Here is a 15,576-nt window from a genome sequence, read left to right as displayed (position 1 = left end):
GTATGCGCTCTGTATGCCTTCCTCCAAGGATATGGCCCATTAGCGGTGACGTCTCACGTTGTTTCGTGGCCGTGCTTGCTTGGCACACTAAGCGTGTGCCTTTTGTGCTTCGCTCTTCTTATGCTTCTGTTGTTTTGCGGGCAGGCAGATTGAGAGATGAGGCACTGTGCTGGAACATAATGCGAGTTCCAGCCAGTCCTTCCACTCAACAAACAACTGCGTCCCTCTCCAGCCGTGAGATCTTCTTATTTTTATTTTCTTTGTCAAGACAGGACGAAGCATGGGCCAAGAGAAGCACCATGGATTCGATTTTTTGCTGTTCTTATTTTCCTTCTGAATTTTCAGACAGTCCCGCAGCGGAGCTCATCCCGTCTCCTTTTGGATGAGAGGAGGGGGTCATTGAGGAATTCTTCCCCGCAGGCAGATGCATCCTGATTCATACGGAATAAAACTGCGGAAACCACGAAAGCAAGATGGGCGGAGAGTAGTGTAAACAATGACTGCCAGCGACACCGGGAGATCCAAATACAAAACGCATCGAGACTTGTGGCGGTGGGGTTTGTTGTTTGTTTCTCTGGGTCGCCAGACAACAACCTTGTCCATGCCGTGTTGTTATCCAAGGTCCAAACAGTTTCCAGTGGAGGCGGCAAGGAAAAGCAGCCGAGTTGCAAATTGACATCTCGGGGTTTGCACTGAACGAACAATTCAGAGCCAGCCAGTCAACCTCCCCTCTTTTGTTTGTTTCGCGGTTGTAACTCTTCAGTGTGGATTACTGACACGTGAGGTAATCTCGGAGCAAGCAAGATCGAACAAGCAAGTACGAGTGAGGGAGGATAAGATAACCTTTCTTTGCCTGGTACGGAATACAGCGCACCTTGATCGGGTACCTTACCGTCGACGGCTGGCCGTTAAAGTCAAATCGCTCTCTCCACACACACACACACCCACCCACCCATCACACACCCTTCTCGTGTCTCCTGTGCCTGAATTCCTTACTCTTTAGAAAAAACCAAAACGCCCATCCCAAAAACTTTGGTCACTACGAATGTTGCGACACTGATATCTACCAATGAAAATAAAGGTAAAAAAGAAAATTACAAGCCATGTAAAGATCATCTGGAAGCGATACCTTAGCCAAGCTCCCTTGGGACTTTCTGGTCCCTAGCCCGGGTTTGCTCCCTCCTTCCCGAGCGTCCGGACAGACTTACCGGCCTGAATCGAGCACCTGCCGTCATCCCCTCCCTCACGCACGCTCTCCCTAGCCGGATGGATCTCACCCCTCCTTGCTTCCTTGCTTCCACGGTCCCTGACCAAGTCGCCTACCAATTTGTGCTCTGTACCTTGCACACCACACCTCTCTCCCATCTTGGCCCCTGGCTGCCATTCAGACCGAATTGTACTCATCGTGACCGATTGGACGAAATCCTTACCATCGCAACTAACGGTCCCACTCGCCGTCTCAGCTCACCATCAGTACCCCCTTCCAGTATTTCAAAGAACGACTTTTTCGGCCTCGACTACTTTTTGCAAATCGCGAATTGCAGACAAAGTGAGTACGACCCAATTCAAACATCTCCTCCAGTCTCGGGATTCTTTTCCTGGAGAAGAGACTGCGAGGCCTCATCCGTTCTCCTCATTCTCATTCGCTCCTTCCAGGAGTACATACCTCCTAGCTTCTCGAGACAGGAGCTCCCCGACCAATCCAAAACCTCCTTCTCCTTCAGGTTTGCTAAATTCACGCCCATTTGGGAGGCGCACGCCCCCTCCCCTCTTTCTCCTCTCTTCCTCACAAGCAACTCTCCTTTCCCGCTTCGCACTTGCTCTGCGTGGAAAGGTATCTGTCTGCCTCTATACAGAGGTACCTCTTTGGCTGTTGTGTGCGGCGCGCGTGCGCCTTGCGTCTCCCCTGCCTCAGCTTTCTGGCTCGAGTGTTGTTTTATTTTTTGCTTTCCACACTCCAACCTCGCTCTTGCCATCCCATCTAATTGCGTCTGATTCACAGGCACAAGGCCTCGAAAAAAACACAAATTACACAAGCGCAACCAGGGGAAAATCGAGGACTTGCAGATCTACTTCGTCTCGTCTCCGGCAACGATATCTAATCTCCATAAAACCCCCACAGAACAGAAGTCGCACCACGGCTATTCCTGCGGCGGCCACCCATCCATGCACTAAGATTTGCTGTCGATAGGCCCAAGGCACTGCCAACGCTCGCCAACCAGGGACTGCCCGTCGCCTCTCCAAACTGTCGCCGCCCACTCACCGTGCAGGCCAACACATCAATGCTTCCCAACCCAAACATCCCATACCACACAGCCTGCATGGGTCTATGGAAGTTCTGACGAGCCAGTCCACCCGACACGCCTGACTGATGTTCAGGCCACAATGGAATCTGGCAGTCCAGAAGAGGAGGACCGCCTGGCCTCTGTGCTCAGTGTACAACGCCAGGTCCATCTCCAGCAGCACCAACCGCAACCTCTGGCTTCTCCCCAGTATCCGCATCAACTTCACCGTCAGGCCAACTTCGATTCCCACTACGACTATCGCGAAACCGACTTCGACCTCGAATCCGATCCCGATCCCTACCGCCGCCGATCCGACTCGTCGTCCCACCAATCTCATCACCACTACCTCCCTAGCAGCCCCGTAACGAACGCCTTCGCCCGCGAGAACTTGGATGCCTCTGCCGCCCACACGGCTGGGGCCTCTGCCGCTGGTAATCATGCTCACGACCCTGTGAACCCGGATGATTTCTACCGAAGCTATCGAGGCGTACAGTCGTCGAGTCACCACCATCGAACCCCTTCTTCAGATACCGACTACATGGCGACCTCCCTATCTCGAGCCCGCGACAACCCGTCTACGCGGCCAAACGGCAATGCCAAAGACCCAACGCATCCGCCAGCGCCAGCAGGGCGTACCGCCGTGCGTCCCTCACAACGATCGGCCTCCGCTCCCATCGAACCCCCTGTCGGCGCACCGAGGACAAACACGAACAGGAAGCCGAGTGTCAAGGACTTGACCCGGAAATTCGACCAGCAGACCTCCACGCCTGCGATGCCCCAGATTCCCGTCCGAGGTGTCCCGATACGTTCGAACAAAACTGGCACGAACGTCGATAAAACAACGCCCAGTGGGAATGGGTCAACATCATACTCTACACTGAGGACCTCGGTCAACCGTGAACTAACACCTGATTCCAGCAGAGGCACAACATCAAGAACACAACGTACAAAATTCGTCGCAGAAGATCAGCTGTCCAGCAACTCACAATCCTTCGCCAGCCGCATTGCCAAGCCGCGAAACTTGAGTTCAACCACAGGCGGTGCGCATGCGTCCAAGTCCATGACGAATCTCCAGCACAAACCCCCCTCCTTGCCTCCCTCCTCTCCTCCAGCACCCGGCTTGCTATTTGGCGAAATTCTTCCAGAGCAACGAGATACTGCCATCGTCGGATTTGGCATCGCGGGCTCAGGCTCACGACCGCGCAGAACATCAGAGTCAAGTCTTCATGTGGCTAAGCTCCATCAGCGGACGAAATCTGACCCAGATCTCGTCGAGCCCGAGTCGCCGACTGATTGGTACCGCACTGCGAAGACAAAACCGAATGGTGCAACAGGGTATTCGGCTCCCGCCCTAAGAGGTCATGTTCGGGCACATAGTGATGTGGCTGCCTCAAAGTCGGGGGTATCGATGGCGAGAAAGGCTCTAGTGTCACGGCCGATGGCGGAGCTTGAGCAATCCGACCGGGCTGCGTCGCCTACATCGCGCCTCCCTGTTTCGGTTCGGAAGCTCGCCACGCCCAGCGATTCAACGAGTCCGCCTTCAACACGAGAAAGCTCCAGAGCCAATTCGCCGTCGACGTTCAAGCGGCCTCCGCCGGCGAGCAAAACAAACCGGACAACTACTCCCGCTACCCGCTCCAAGACACCCACGCGAGCAAAGACACCCACCCAAGCCACGCCCGGACGTAAGCCCGCACCTCGAGGTCTCGTTACGCCAAATAACAACACACGTCTCGCTGCTTATGTGGCGGCGCCTCCTCCGAAACTGTCCCCCCCCCTGCGCAGCTCCCGACCTCGACAATCTGTTTCGACGGCCACCACGGCAAGTTCGCGTATGAAGACTATCGACAGGTCCAAGTCGCCGCAGAAGCGCGTGCCCAGGCAACCCAGCAAGCTAGACGAATTGACAACTCGAAGACGGAAGATCTCCATCGGGCCCATCGACTTTGAGCAAAGACGCGAACACATCAGACTGGCCTATACTAAGTCTATTCGCGACAGCCAGGTGCGGGACGCGAGACAGGCGGCTGCGAGGCGCAATAAAGACCAAGAGTCTGTTGCCACCAAGGAAAATGAAGATGTTCCCCCAGTGCCCCCAATTGAATCCAAGGCGCCCTCAGTGGACCATTGTGAACCCTTCGAGAAACCGAACGAGGAAAACCCTGACAAACCGGAATCGTCGGCGCAGCCAACGTCACCCGAGCAATCGCCTCAACCCCTGTCCATCTTAACAGCGGTGCCACCTATCGTTTCCCTCTCTCCGCCCCAAGCACAACCCGCCGACTCCCCCACCTTGGGCATGCCCGGCACCTTCCCGGAGCCGAGTCCTTCTGTCGAGAGGGAAGAAATTCCGCAATCCGCGGTTTCGGCTACAAGTGAGACGACGGAGTTTGATAACGAACCGCAGGAAATGCCACCGGTGCAGCTCGAACCCTCGCACCCTCCGACTGGCCTGGGACTGACGATCGCTCAACCTGGCGGGAACCACGAGCAGGCTGAGATGGAAGAGCTACGACGAACAACTTCGCCCGAGAATCCCGAAGTGGAGAAACCACAACCGCCGCCAACGCCGGAGGAGACTGCCGCGGAGTCTTCGGATGAACAGCCCACGCCACAGGCGGCTGTGGCTGAGGAAGCGCAGCAATCGCCGACACCAGAGAAGGCTGAATACCAGTACCCCTTCGAGGACGAGTCTGCTGGTGGTGACGACCTCGTGTCAATCAAGATCTCGCTGGATGCAACGTCTCCCCGGCAGTCGCTCGAGCCGACCCCTACAAGGAGCGATTTTGAAGACACGTCCGTTCCCGGTGCGTTCGCCAGCTCGCGGCCAATTTCCAAAGAGTACGAACCAGTTCCCTTCTCGAGCCCTTCATACGAAACGACGGTCAAGATCCTCCGACGGGAATCCGAATATGATTCCCCACGGCAAGAAGAAACGATTCCTTTCCCGAGGATGGAGTCCTATGATGACTTTGATGACCAGAGCCAACTTGGTGATATGGATGGGTCCGTCTGCGATGTCCCGTATTTCCATCGCAATCCAGAGGAAGAGCAGGACGTGGGCGCACCGTCCAGCGACACCCTCGAAAAGCCCGAGGACTTTTACAACGAGCGCCGCAAGGATAATGATTCGTCACAGCGAGCGTCCACTTGCGAGTCTTCCGACGCGCAAGACGACCCTCACAAGACGAGCCTCGAAAGCCAGCAAACTCCGGACACTTCTCACAGCCTGATGGTTCCATCCATGCATGTGACAGTAAACCGGGTCAGTCAGCAATCTGCTTGGACTGACTTCTCCGTCGACAGCAATGAGCCCCTTGACCACAGAGATTCGGCGTTTGATGATGCCTTGCCTCTTCCGAAGCCGCCGTACGCGTCCGACCCCACGTACGGATCCGGCTCTAGCAGAGACTCCTCCGCCCGGCAGAGCGAGCACTACAGTCCAGACTTCACCCCGTTGGATTCCGGAGCCACCCAACAGATCAGCCGCGCGACCATTCATCAGCTACCGGAGCTGGACACCGGAGAAGGCTTCTCGATCTCTTACCTCGAGAGTAAGCAACCATTGGTGAAGTCAGGTTCTTTTTCACGTCCGGACCATGAGCCTCCGCCAGTTCCTACTCCTAAGTCGAGGTCGCTCCACGAGGGTCGGCGAACGGCAACCAGTAGTTACTACGCCGACACCATTTCCGGAAGTATCATGGCGAGGTCTTCTTGGCGCGAGAGCGAGGATGTGTCGCGTCCTGTCTCCACCACTCAGTCTATTGACCACATGTCGATTGAGACCCGGGAATATTCTCTCGGCGGACAGACCCCGATTGACTCGATTGCAACACCTGGGAAAGATAATGACGGGCCAACCGGAAAGGAGAGACACCGGCTGGTGCAACGGCGCAATGTGATCAGAGAACTCGTAGACACCGAGATGGTGTTTGTCAGGGACATGAACATTGTGGAAGAGATCTACAAAGGAACCGCTGAAGCCTGCCCCCGATTGGACGACAAGACTATCAAACTTGTCTTCAGAAACACGGACGAGATCATCAGCTTTCACACCACCTTCTGCGCACAGCTCAAGGAGGCTGCCAGTACGGTATATGTGCCCCATGGACGCCGATCGCCTTTGCCAAAGGAAGATTCGACCGCTTCTGATCAGGCTGGAAACTCCTCAACTAACCCGGCAAACCCCGAGCTGGGCGACGACAAAGACAGAGCCACGTCGATAGGCCCACTCTTCAAGAGGAACATCGAGCAGATGAGATTGGCTCATGAGGGGTTTCTCCGAAACAGTGACCACGCAGCCAAACGGCTGATCCAGATCCAGCAAGACCCTACCGTGAAGGTCTGGCTGACCGAGTGCAATGAGGTAGCCAAGGACCTCACGGCAGCCTGGGATCTTGATTCGCTGCTCATCAAGCCTATGCAAAGGATCACAAAATATCCCACTCTCATCCAAGAACTTTTGCGACACACTCCGGAAGATCATCCGGACCGCGCTGAACTGGTATCAGCCAAAGAAACCTTGGAGCTGGCTATCATCGAGATCAACAAGACGAAGAAGAACTTTGAGCTTGTTGGGCAGATTGTCGGCCGGAAGAGGAAGGAGTCTGACGTAAAGGCTGGGTTCGCTCGAGCCTTTGGCAAGCGAGTTGACAAGCTCCAGGCCACAAGCTCAAAGATCCCTGAAGATGCTGTATATGCCAAGCTTCACGAGAAATTTGGCGACGACTACCTCCGGCTCCAAGTTGTCCTCCGAGACGTCGAGTTCTACACTCGACAGGTCAGTGCCTACGTGCATGAGTTCCTCCAGTACCTGTCAGCTATGGAGCTTGTCATGCGGCTTCAGCCAGGCAGCTATCCAGAACTGGAAAGCAAATGGGTGCAATTCAATGTCTCAATGAGAGACATCGAGAAGATTGCCCTGGAAGACCATGTGAGTGGCCCGTTGCTGAAGTCGCGCTATGTCTAGGTACTAACACCCAAGAAGCTTCAGCAGGTTCGGAAGCATGTGATTGAGCCATTTGAACATGTCATCAAGGCCTATGGTAACCCCTCACTTGCGATGAAAAAGCGAGCAAAGAGGCGTCTTGACTACGAAAGAGCCGAGCAACTCAAGAAAGGGGGGAAAACGCCAGACCCCAGACTCAAGGAGTTGGTGGAACAGTATGACGCGCTCAATGAGACTTTGAAGAAGGAGTTGCCACAACTCTCTGCCTTGACGGAGAGGATTGGCAACATTTGCCTGGGCAACTTCGTCAACATCCAGGCAAATTGGTACTCCATATGGGTGGAGAAGGTGAAGAAGGTGACAGGAGATATGGGGCCGCCTCCTGATGTCCCTGACATCGTGTCCACCTTCCAACGGGACTACAAGTATGCTCAGGAACTGTTCACAAACATTGGAATCCTGAACCCAACATACAAGGGCAGGACATCGCAGTCGACCACAGCCAGCACAGAGGATGCTCCACCCAAGCACCGCGCTCGACCTGCTGAGGTATCCTCCCCCCGGGGCCGGGGCCTATCGGTGAATGGCGACCATGCTCCCATGCTGCCAACACCAGACTTTGCCAAGCGCCACAGTGGCCAGTTCACCCTATCACCCAGCACAACACCCCTCAGCCCCCACCAGTTCTATTATCGAGACTACTACACTGGTGCAGCCGTACAAAGGCCATTGGTGTCAGCATCACCTGTCACAGGAGACCAATCCCCTGTGCCACGTGCTAACATGCCCCCGCCCTCTACTCGGCCTGGCACAGGCCGAAGTCATGAGCCAAATGGTCTGCCTAGACAGAGTTCAGAATCCACAGCAAACAACAGGCGGGACTCAAACCCAGCTCATCAGTCTCAGCACTCTAGTATTGAAGCAAGGAGGTTCTCAGGTCTATTTCACTCTGCTCTTCCTTTGCCAGATGGTGTGGAAGAAAGTCAGAGATCATCACGAGCATCTTCACGTGAGCGTACACCAGCTGGAAATGGATATAACGTGCTTTGGCTCGCAGCATCACTCTTTGAGTTCAACATTGAGACAACAAAGCATGAGGCTGGGTACCCGTACCTCACGTACCAGGCTGGCGAGGTGAGTTTTTGAAAGTTCTTGAAAGACTGTCAGTGGATGTTTAAGGGTCCAAGGCTAACTAATATCTTCCCAGATCTTTGATGTGATTGCTGAAAAGGGCGAGCTATGGCTTGCCAAGAACCAAGACGACCCTGATGATCAAGTTGGCTGGATTTGGTCCAAGCACTTTGCAAAATTGGCTGACTCATAGAGCCGTCATCCACACGACACAGACACACGCAACTAGAGTTCTCAAAGGTACTCGAAATGATTGATTTCTTTTGCCCACATGCAGGCCAATACTGTTTGCAGTCGGGCATGTGTGCGGCAACACAAGCTGTTATGCTGCAAAGGCAACGAAGGCGGGATGTATCCATCCACCCCCAATGGCATGTATCATTGCCAGTAAAAGAAAAAGAAGACTTAGCTTCTGGTTTCGTTTCTCATTGCAAAAGAAAGCTAGGGTGAGGTCGATGGCCTGTGGTAGGCACCACTCTCGGCGTGTACACCTCCTCGACTCGATCTCTTTCATCTGTTTTGTCTCCTTTGTGCTTGAGATGGAAACAAGAGATGGCGTTTGAAAACCAAGACGACATAACGATGTCTTGACGGATGGAATGCGACCATGTCAGCTGATGTGACACTGCGGGCCGCCTTCCCATGGAGGAAAGAACCATGAATCAGCAATGAATACTTTGGGAGAGCGTTCGAGCGTTGTAGTTGAGCCCGCAATGGGAAGGAACTGGGAAGGAGGGGCGGCGTGTCAGGCGTTGGAGGTTGCCTCGCAGTCGGACCTGCAGGCCTCACTTCTTCTTTTGTTGTTCTTTTTTTTGTTGGGGTGTTTTTCTTTGTAGGTTTTCAATATCCAGTGGAATATGAGTCGGAACTGTCGAAATATATGTGTGTTTGTGTGACATGGCCTGTTGATTTCGCTTGCCAGGCTCTGTAGGATGACGATTATACTGTTGCCGACATCAAGAACCCGCGTCAAGGCTTTTTGTTCAAGATTTTCGAGAGATTCAGGCGAGGCCGTCTACGCAGTACCTCGAGCAGCATCCGGGCCAGGACCCGCGCCCCTCGCTGTAAGGGTCTTCTCATCGAACTTGGTGGTAGGTAGGTAGGCAGGTAGGCAGGTGCAATTGGAGTGAAGTCAAAACTAGCAGCTGCTCAAAAAGCAAAAGATGCTGCTATCGTACCTAGGTAAGGACAAACGGACCTACAACTGTGGTTTTTGACCCTGCAGGGATATTTACGTTGAGAAGGAGGAACACTACCTACCTACGTATCCTACCTACCCCTTATCTTATTCTGCTTGGCAACGGGACAAGAGCAACATTCGCGGCGAAAGATAATTCGTGCTGGGGGTACATTTATTTCCCCTCATGTTCGTACATCGGCGGATGATGACGGGGCGCGCAAACCCAGGCCGGAACCACCCCATTCTTTTTCCAACCCCCCACCCCTCATTCCCTCTTGTATGTTTCTCTTCGCCAGTCTCGTCTTCACATCTTTGCCTCGACCCTTTCCCCCTTCCTGATTTTCCAGTCCGATAACCGATGCATCCTCTCTCCTCAGACCGCTACAGACATAAGGAAACCAGAGGAGGAAAATAGAAATCTCGGAAGATTCCCGGGCGGTCCGACGATCGGCCGGTTAAGCCCGCCATAGGCGGAAGCGCGGGAGCTTAAGGAGGTGATCTGTCGGTGCTTGGCATCGTCCAATATAGTGGAGACGTTTCGACGGTCGAGGCAAGAGTGTAGGCTCTCGCCACCCACAGCATCAACAAACGGGAGTAGTGTCTTGCGATTCTCCATCCTCCACTACGCTAGAAAGGTCTCCGGAAAATAAATGAAAACCTCAAATATGCACTGCTTGGCGTTTAATGATACGAGCCGGAAGAGGGCGGGCCCGTGCCAAGAGTGAGGATAACTGCCATGGACCACCATGATGATCCTGTTCTGCCCACTACCGGATCCGTATGTCATTTTTGGGTGTGTTTTATGCCTGAACTCCGAGCGCCCGTCGTGGAACCGAAAAGCAAGCGAGACCATGGCGTTAATAATCATCATCGTCCTCGCCGCCCTTCTTGCCGTCGCCGGCGCCCTCTTTCCGGATGGGGATCTTGATACCTTGCGTCGCGAAGCACTTGCTCAGGGGCGTGCTCTCACAGACGCCGGGAAACTTCTTGGCCGAGAAGACCTGAAACACGTCACTGAAGACGGATGCGAGTATCGGGGCACTGCCGTGGTTCACACTCGAACCGTCCGTCGAGGGTTGGTCGGGAGGTCTCGCCACGTTGACGAACGAGAAACGCAACCTGCATAACACGATCAGTCAAAAAGTCGACAGCCTCGGGTGGCTCGCGTTGGTTTCCTCACCTGAAGCGACCTTCGGTCCTCACGCTCAGATCCTGCATGATGAACCAGGTTCCGAGTTGGTCGGCGACGTCGTTCAGCTGGAAGGCGCTTGATGCCGTGCTTCCAATTAGGTTTCTGGTGAACATGCCCTGCGGCTGGTTGGCGGGCATGGACAGCGACTGGCGAGGGCCACCGTAGGCCATGTCCGCCTGAGAGGGCACAGGCGCCGGGTTGGCGTGCTGGGGGTAGTACTGGGTCGGAGGTGCAAACTGGGAGTTTGATGACTGGTAGGTCGCTGCGCTTTTGGTCAGTAAAATATTTTGGCCGTGTTGCGCGCCTACTCTCGCAATGGACAACATACGCTGGTAGCCAGATCCGGAAGCCATGCCATAACCCGGCATCATGTGCTGCTGCTGTTGCTGCTGTTGCTGCGGTGGCGGCTGGTGCTGGCCGTAGCCCATAGGCGCAGCGGCGTAACCGGGCATCATCTGGGAATAGGCCTGCATCTGCTGTGCCTGCGGCAGGCCCTCATCCCGCAAGGTTGAATACGAAAAGGGCTGTGTGGTCGATATCGAGGCAGTGTTGGACGAGTGCCTCACAAGGTTCACCTCTGAAGTACCGTCCTCTGAACACAAATCAACCTGGATCACGAAGAATTTTGATTCGATATCGCTGTGAGAATAATCAGCAGGTGTCCAAAGCAAGCTTCTTGCAGCCCGTCCGATTGCACGTACTTGTGGTTGATCTCCTGTCCAGTCTTGGCGTCTCTTACGATGACCTTAATGCATGGAGGGGGAGTGATGGGTCGTCGGTCCTGGTGGGTATTTTGTCAGCTGATTGCGTTGCGCGATGCATCAATCGTGAAGAGCATGCTCTCACCTTGTCGCCGAAGCCGCACATGCGCGCTCGCTGGGGCTGCTGCACAACGACGAGCCTAACAACCACGGTCAGTCTGTGGGGTCCATCACCAATTATCAAGCCGGCCGTACTCGTATGATCTACCCCTCGAATCGGTTTTCGACATGGAAGCCAGTGCAGCGTTCTGCTGGGCTGGGGCGGCGGCGGGCGCGGCGGGCGTGGCGGACTGGCGATGTGAAGGAGGCATACCGCTGGGAGGCATAGTCGCGTTCGAAGACATCGACACGGGTGCTGGATATCCCATAGGAGGGAGCTGTGGCATCTGATTGGAGGGATGCGGGTGGTGTTGAGTGTGGTGTTGAGAAGCAGCCTGGTGGTGGTGGTGGTGGTGTTGTTGTTGCTGCTGCTGCTGCTGCTGTTGTTGCTGAGGCGGAGGGACATGGCTATAGGGACCAGAGGCCAGATGGTGGTAGCCGCCCGAGGCTGGGTGCTGGTGATCAAAGTTCATAGTTTCGATCGGCGGCGTTGGTCGCAAGTAGAATTGTCAGTGGTTGCGGTCGCAATGTATGATGTCTCTGGGATCGTCGTGGGCGGTGGGCCGCGGCTGGGACTGCAGAGGTTAGCAAGGTGGGATGGATATAGACGGCGTAACGAGCCGGGTGTCTGCGCTGCAGCGGCAGGAGGGCAGGGAGAAATCGAACGGTACCTTTCTTCAACGACGAGCTAAATTGAATGGCAAGATGATATCAACGGGAATTCGAGCCGGCAGAGGATGGGTCGGACTGGGTTCATATAGTACAGTGGTGTTTGGTTTCGGGGACAGGCACGCTTGAGCCCTGCACGTCAAAGAGTAGGTAGGTAAGCAATGGAGAAACGGAATAAGGTACAGGTATGGTGCAGAGAAGCAAGCCACTCAGACCCGACAATTGAGAGTCGCATACATGGGGGGGGGGGGGCACCACTGGCAGCTGGCAGCTGGGATGGTGGTTAGGTGGATACCTAGGTACCTACCTACCTAGATAGAAAAGGCGGATGCGCGAGTGGTCCGTGTGTACTGATACCTAAGCTACTATGGTCCCACAGCGAGTGGGCGGAGACACTGCATGCAAGTACGTACATACACAAACGGAGAGATTCAGCAAGTAGATTCCTATCTACCTACCTACCTATCTCTGGTGGCAACCATCCTCTAAAGCACAGTACGTTGCATGGCGACTTGGACCCGTCGAAGAAAGGGGGGGATGGGTATCAACTCTCGGCCGGTGACCATGCTCTTAGCTATGAATGTTCGTAGGTAAGGGCGGAGAATGACTTTGGATGCACCGGCCCGCCCTGTTTGCCTTCCCGCCGCTCTGTGCGGCGTGCCTCGTTGCGTTGCGGTCGCGGTGGGTATTGGGAGATGCGCAATGCGCGACACTGGAGTCTGGCAGTCTGGGAGTGTCCGCACCGGATCATGGGCCGCCACTCGCCAGGCGCTGGACGGTGGGGCCTTGGGTACCTGCCTTTGGTACTCCCAAAGGCCGCTGGCTGGTTGCTCTTCTTGTGGCAGGAGCAGGGAAGGGACAACCTTGACGGGGGAGCGTGCGCCACTCGATTCTTGCTCTTCGTCTTCCTCTCGTGCTGCCCGCCCAGGGACTCAACTCCTCTGTTGTAACACTTCGTTGCCGGATACAATAGGTGCTAGCGACTAGACTACCTACATCCAGTACGAACAATGTTGAGAGACGCCCCTCCCCTCCCGGGCCCCGTGTGCACAAATGAGAACCTCGGCCTCGTACGGACACATCCATCCATCCGCGGGAGTGTTGCCTGCCCGCTGCCATCCCTACTTTTGGAGACGTGATGAGGGAGATGGAGGGTTGGCGGCCCGGGCGGGCGTCGTTACGTACATCGTGCTTCGCCGTCCTGTGCTGCATTGCTGCATCAGAAGGAGGCAGGCAACACTGGGCCAAGGCAAGGGTCGCATTGGGGCTGCCTCTGATCGGCTCACCCTGGCATGCCTCGACAGTTGATGCTTGACTGATCCGTGATATTGTATCTGTGTCCGAATTTGCAATCCAACATCCAGTGCGACCGCCACCGGGGACTATCTCAAACTTCATCAACCAGAAGAAACCTTTTGTAGTTTTCCTTGTTCCTCTCAACGCACCCACCGTCGGTCGATTCGTGAAATAACCAACCACCCACCCCCCACCCCCCCATCTAGGTAGACAGGCCGATTTCCTCGCCCGTCCTAGGTAGTTTGCTTTGCAGATCGCACAACTCGCCTACGTGTACGACAATGCACACGACATGGTATCCGTATCTCCACACTACTCTGCCATTCCAAAGACATATGGATAAACGCCCCCAAGACAGTAAAGCGGCCTTCACGAGAGGTGCCATCGGTGCGTGGCATCACCCAGCATTGTCTCGCCCTCAGTCGCTACTTAGCACTTGGTCACTTTGCAAGTAACCACGCCTCGGTCCTCCTCGACGCATCCCGAAACCAGACATCTTGACTGAAAACCCCCCTGGACCATCGCCCTCCGTCATCCCATACAATAAACAGCCAAGAGCCATCTGTTCCCCGGTACTCTGGTCGGATGAGCAACCCAAACGCATAGCATAGCCGGCTCGACACACGCACCATATCCGCGTGCTCTGTGCCAAACCACCCCCTCGGTGCCAAACCAAAGGACGACGGGGAACCTCAAACAAGAGGAAACCACCCTTACCTCGTCTGTCATTTCAGCCGCTCCTCCTAGTCTTGGGATTGGGCGTCGCCTGGCCACTGAGGCAGTTCGCTCAGAACATTCAACATTACGCGCTGACTGCGCCCGCCCATTGCATTGTTCTTGCATCCTTGGCCCTACCTGTCGCTTTCTTGGTGCCGTACTTTTCTCACAAGCAGGCCGCCTGATTCGGACGTCTGAGTGCGCTGGTGTGTGCAAGGAGAAAGGCCCATCTCCCAGTTGCAAAGATTTGCTTCCAAAGCCGGCCACCAACGCGCCTTCGTCACCACTGACCAGACACGCCGGGTCCCTGTCTGTGATATGAGCAGATGCTGCACTGCCTCTGACCGCTACGTTCCGTCTGTCGAACAAACCACCGCGGACCCGTTTTGTTCCATCACTGCTAGGGACGAAGAGTTGTTGTCCCAGCGGCGACTGACTTTGCCTGGTTGCATCATCGTACCCCCGCCATCGCGCGCCGTAGATCACGCTTTCGATGGACATTGCATTCGGGTTTCTTTTAGGCTTCCTTCACTCTACGCCCTCGGGGATCCTTGGCCGACAACAGTGGTGTTCTGAGAGCAAGTCAGCCTCATCAACACAATGTTGGTGAACCACAGACCTTGCTGCGTCCTGTCATTTGGTGCGTCGTGCAAGCTGTCAACATCCGGCTCTCGGAAGAGCAAGCCAGAGTCCTCTACTTGTTTCACGGACGTCCTCGAATAGACGTGAAGCTAGGCCGGAGCAGGTCGACCATGGCAGGCGGGCTCTAATGGAGTTACCGGCCTGTTCAACTTGTAAGCGCACGTTGCTCTCTTTTTCTCTGCGAACAACCTGCCGCCCAACGTCTGTGGAGCACCCGGTGAACTAGATATGAAGTGCAAAGTCCGCCTGACGCCAGCACGGGCTGGGGGCGCCCGCCGAATCCAACCGAGGTGACTTACCACCACCCGGTCTTTGGGCTTCGTCTGAAGATGGGACGGCCTAGTTTCATCCCACCTTCAAAGTGCCTAGTTCAAGAGTTCGACCACCATCGCGGGAGGGCAAACTTGTAGGCGCTGTCAGTGCAGGCAGACAGACGCTCGCAAGCCATTGTTCACCCTTGCGCGTCTAAGGTGAATTTGACGTCAGGCCAACCACGATGGGCAAACTGTGAAGACAGCCTCACCACGACAGTCCCCCGTCGGCATTCATGTCGGAATTCTGGATCAGCCGACAGTCGGTCCCCTCGAAAACAGATTGCGAATCGTTTCTCTCGATGGACAATGGGAGCCAGTGTGGCCAGGTAGCGATAGCCGCTG

The 15,576-nt window shown here is 55.1% G+C and overlaps 2 protein-coding genes across 2 annotated transcripts; one reads left to right on the top strand and one right to left on the bottom strand.

Annotated features, from left to right (window-relative positions):
• Positions 1 to 2,385: 2,385 nt before the first annotated feature.
• On the top strand, positions 2,386 to 8,557 carry CH63R_01017 (RhoGEF domain-containing protein; the record flags this gene model as incomplete). Its single annotated transcript, XM_018295992.1, has 3 exons — positions 2,386 to 7,218; positions 7,273 to 8,367; positions 8,441 to 8,557. The coding sequence occupies 3 exons, from the start codon at positions 2,386 to 2,388 to the stop codon at positions 8,555 to 8,557; spliced, it is 6,045 nt and encodes a 2,014-aa protein (XP_018164354.1).
• A 1,844-nt stretch (positions 8,558 to 10,401) lies between these two features.
• CH63R_01016 (Developmental regulator VelB) lies at positions 10,402 to 12,069 on the bottom strand (the record flags this gene model as incomplete). The annotated part of the gene is made up of 5 exons (XM_018295991.1): positions 10,402 to 10,663; positions 10,725 to 11,375; positions 11,438 to 11,517; positions 11,583 to 11,637; positions 11,693 to 12,069. 5 exons carry the CDS (start codon positions 12,067 to 12,069, stop codon positions 10,402 to 10,404), a joined length of 1,425 nt encoding a protein of 474 aa, XP_018164353.1.
• Positions 12,070 to 15,576: the final 3,507 nt, after the last annotated feature.

This window comes from Colletotrichum higginsianum, chromosome 1, assembly GCF_001672515.1.
Source record: "Colletotrichum higginsianum IMI 349063 chromosome 1, whole genome shotgun sequence".
NCBI lineage: Eukaryota > Fungi > Ascomycota > Sordariomycetes > Glomerellales > Glomerellaceae > Colletotrichum > Colletotrichum higginsianum.
The sequence above is the reverse complement of the archived record's forward strand: the minus strand, read 5'-3'. Positions and strand labels throughout refer to the sequence as shown.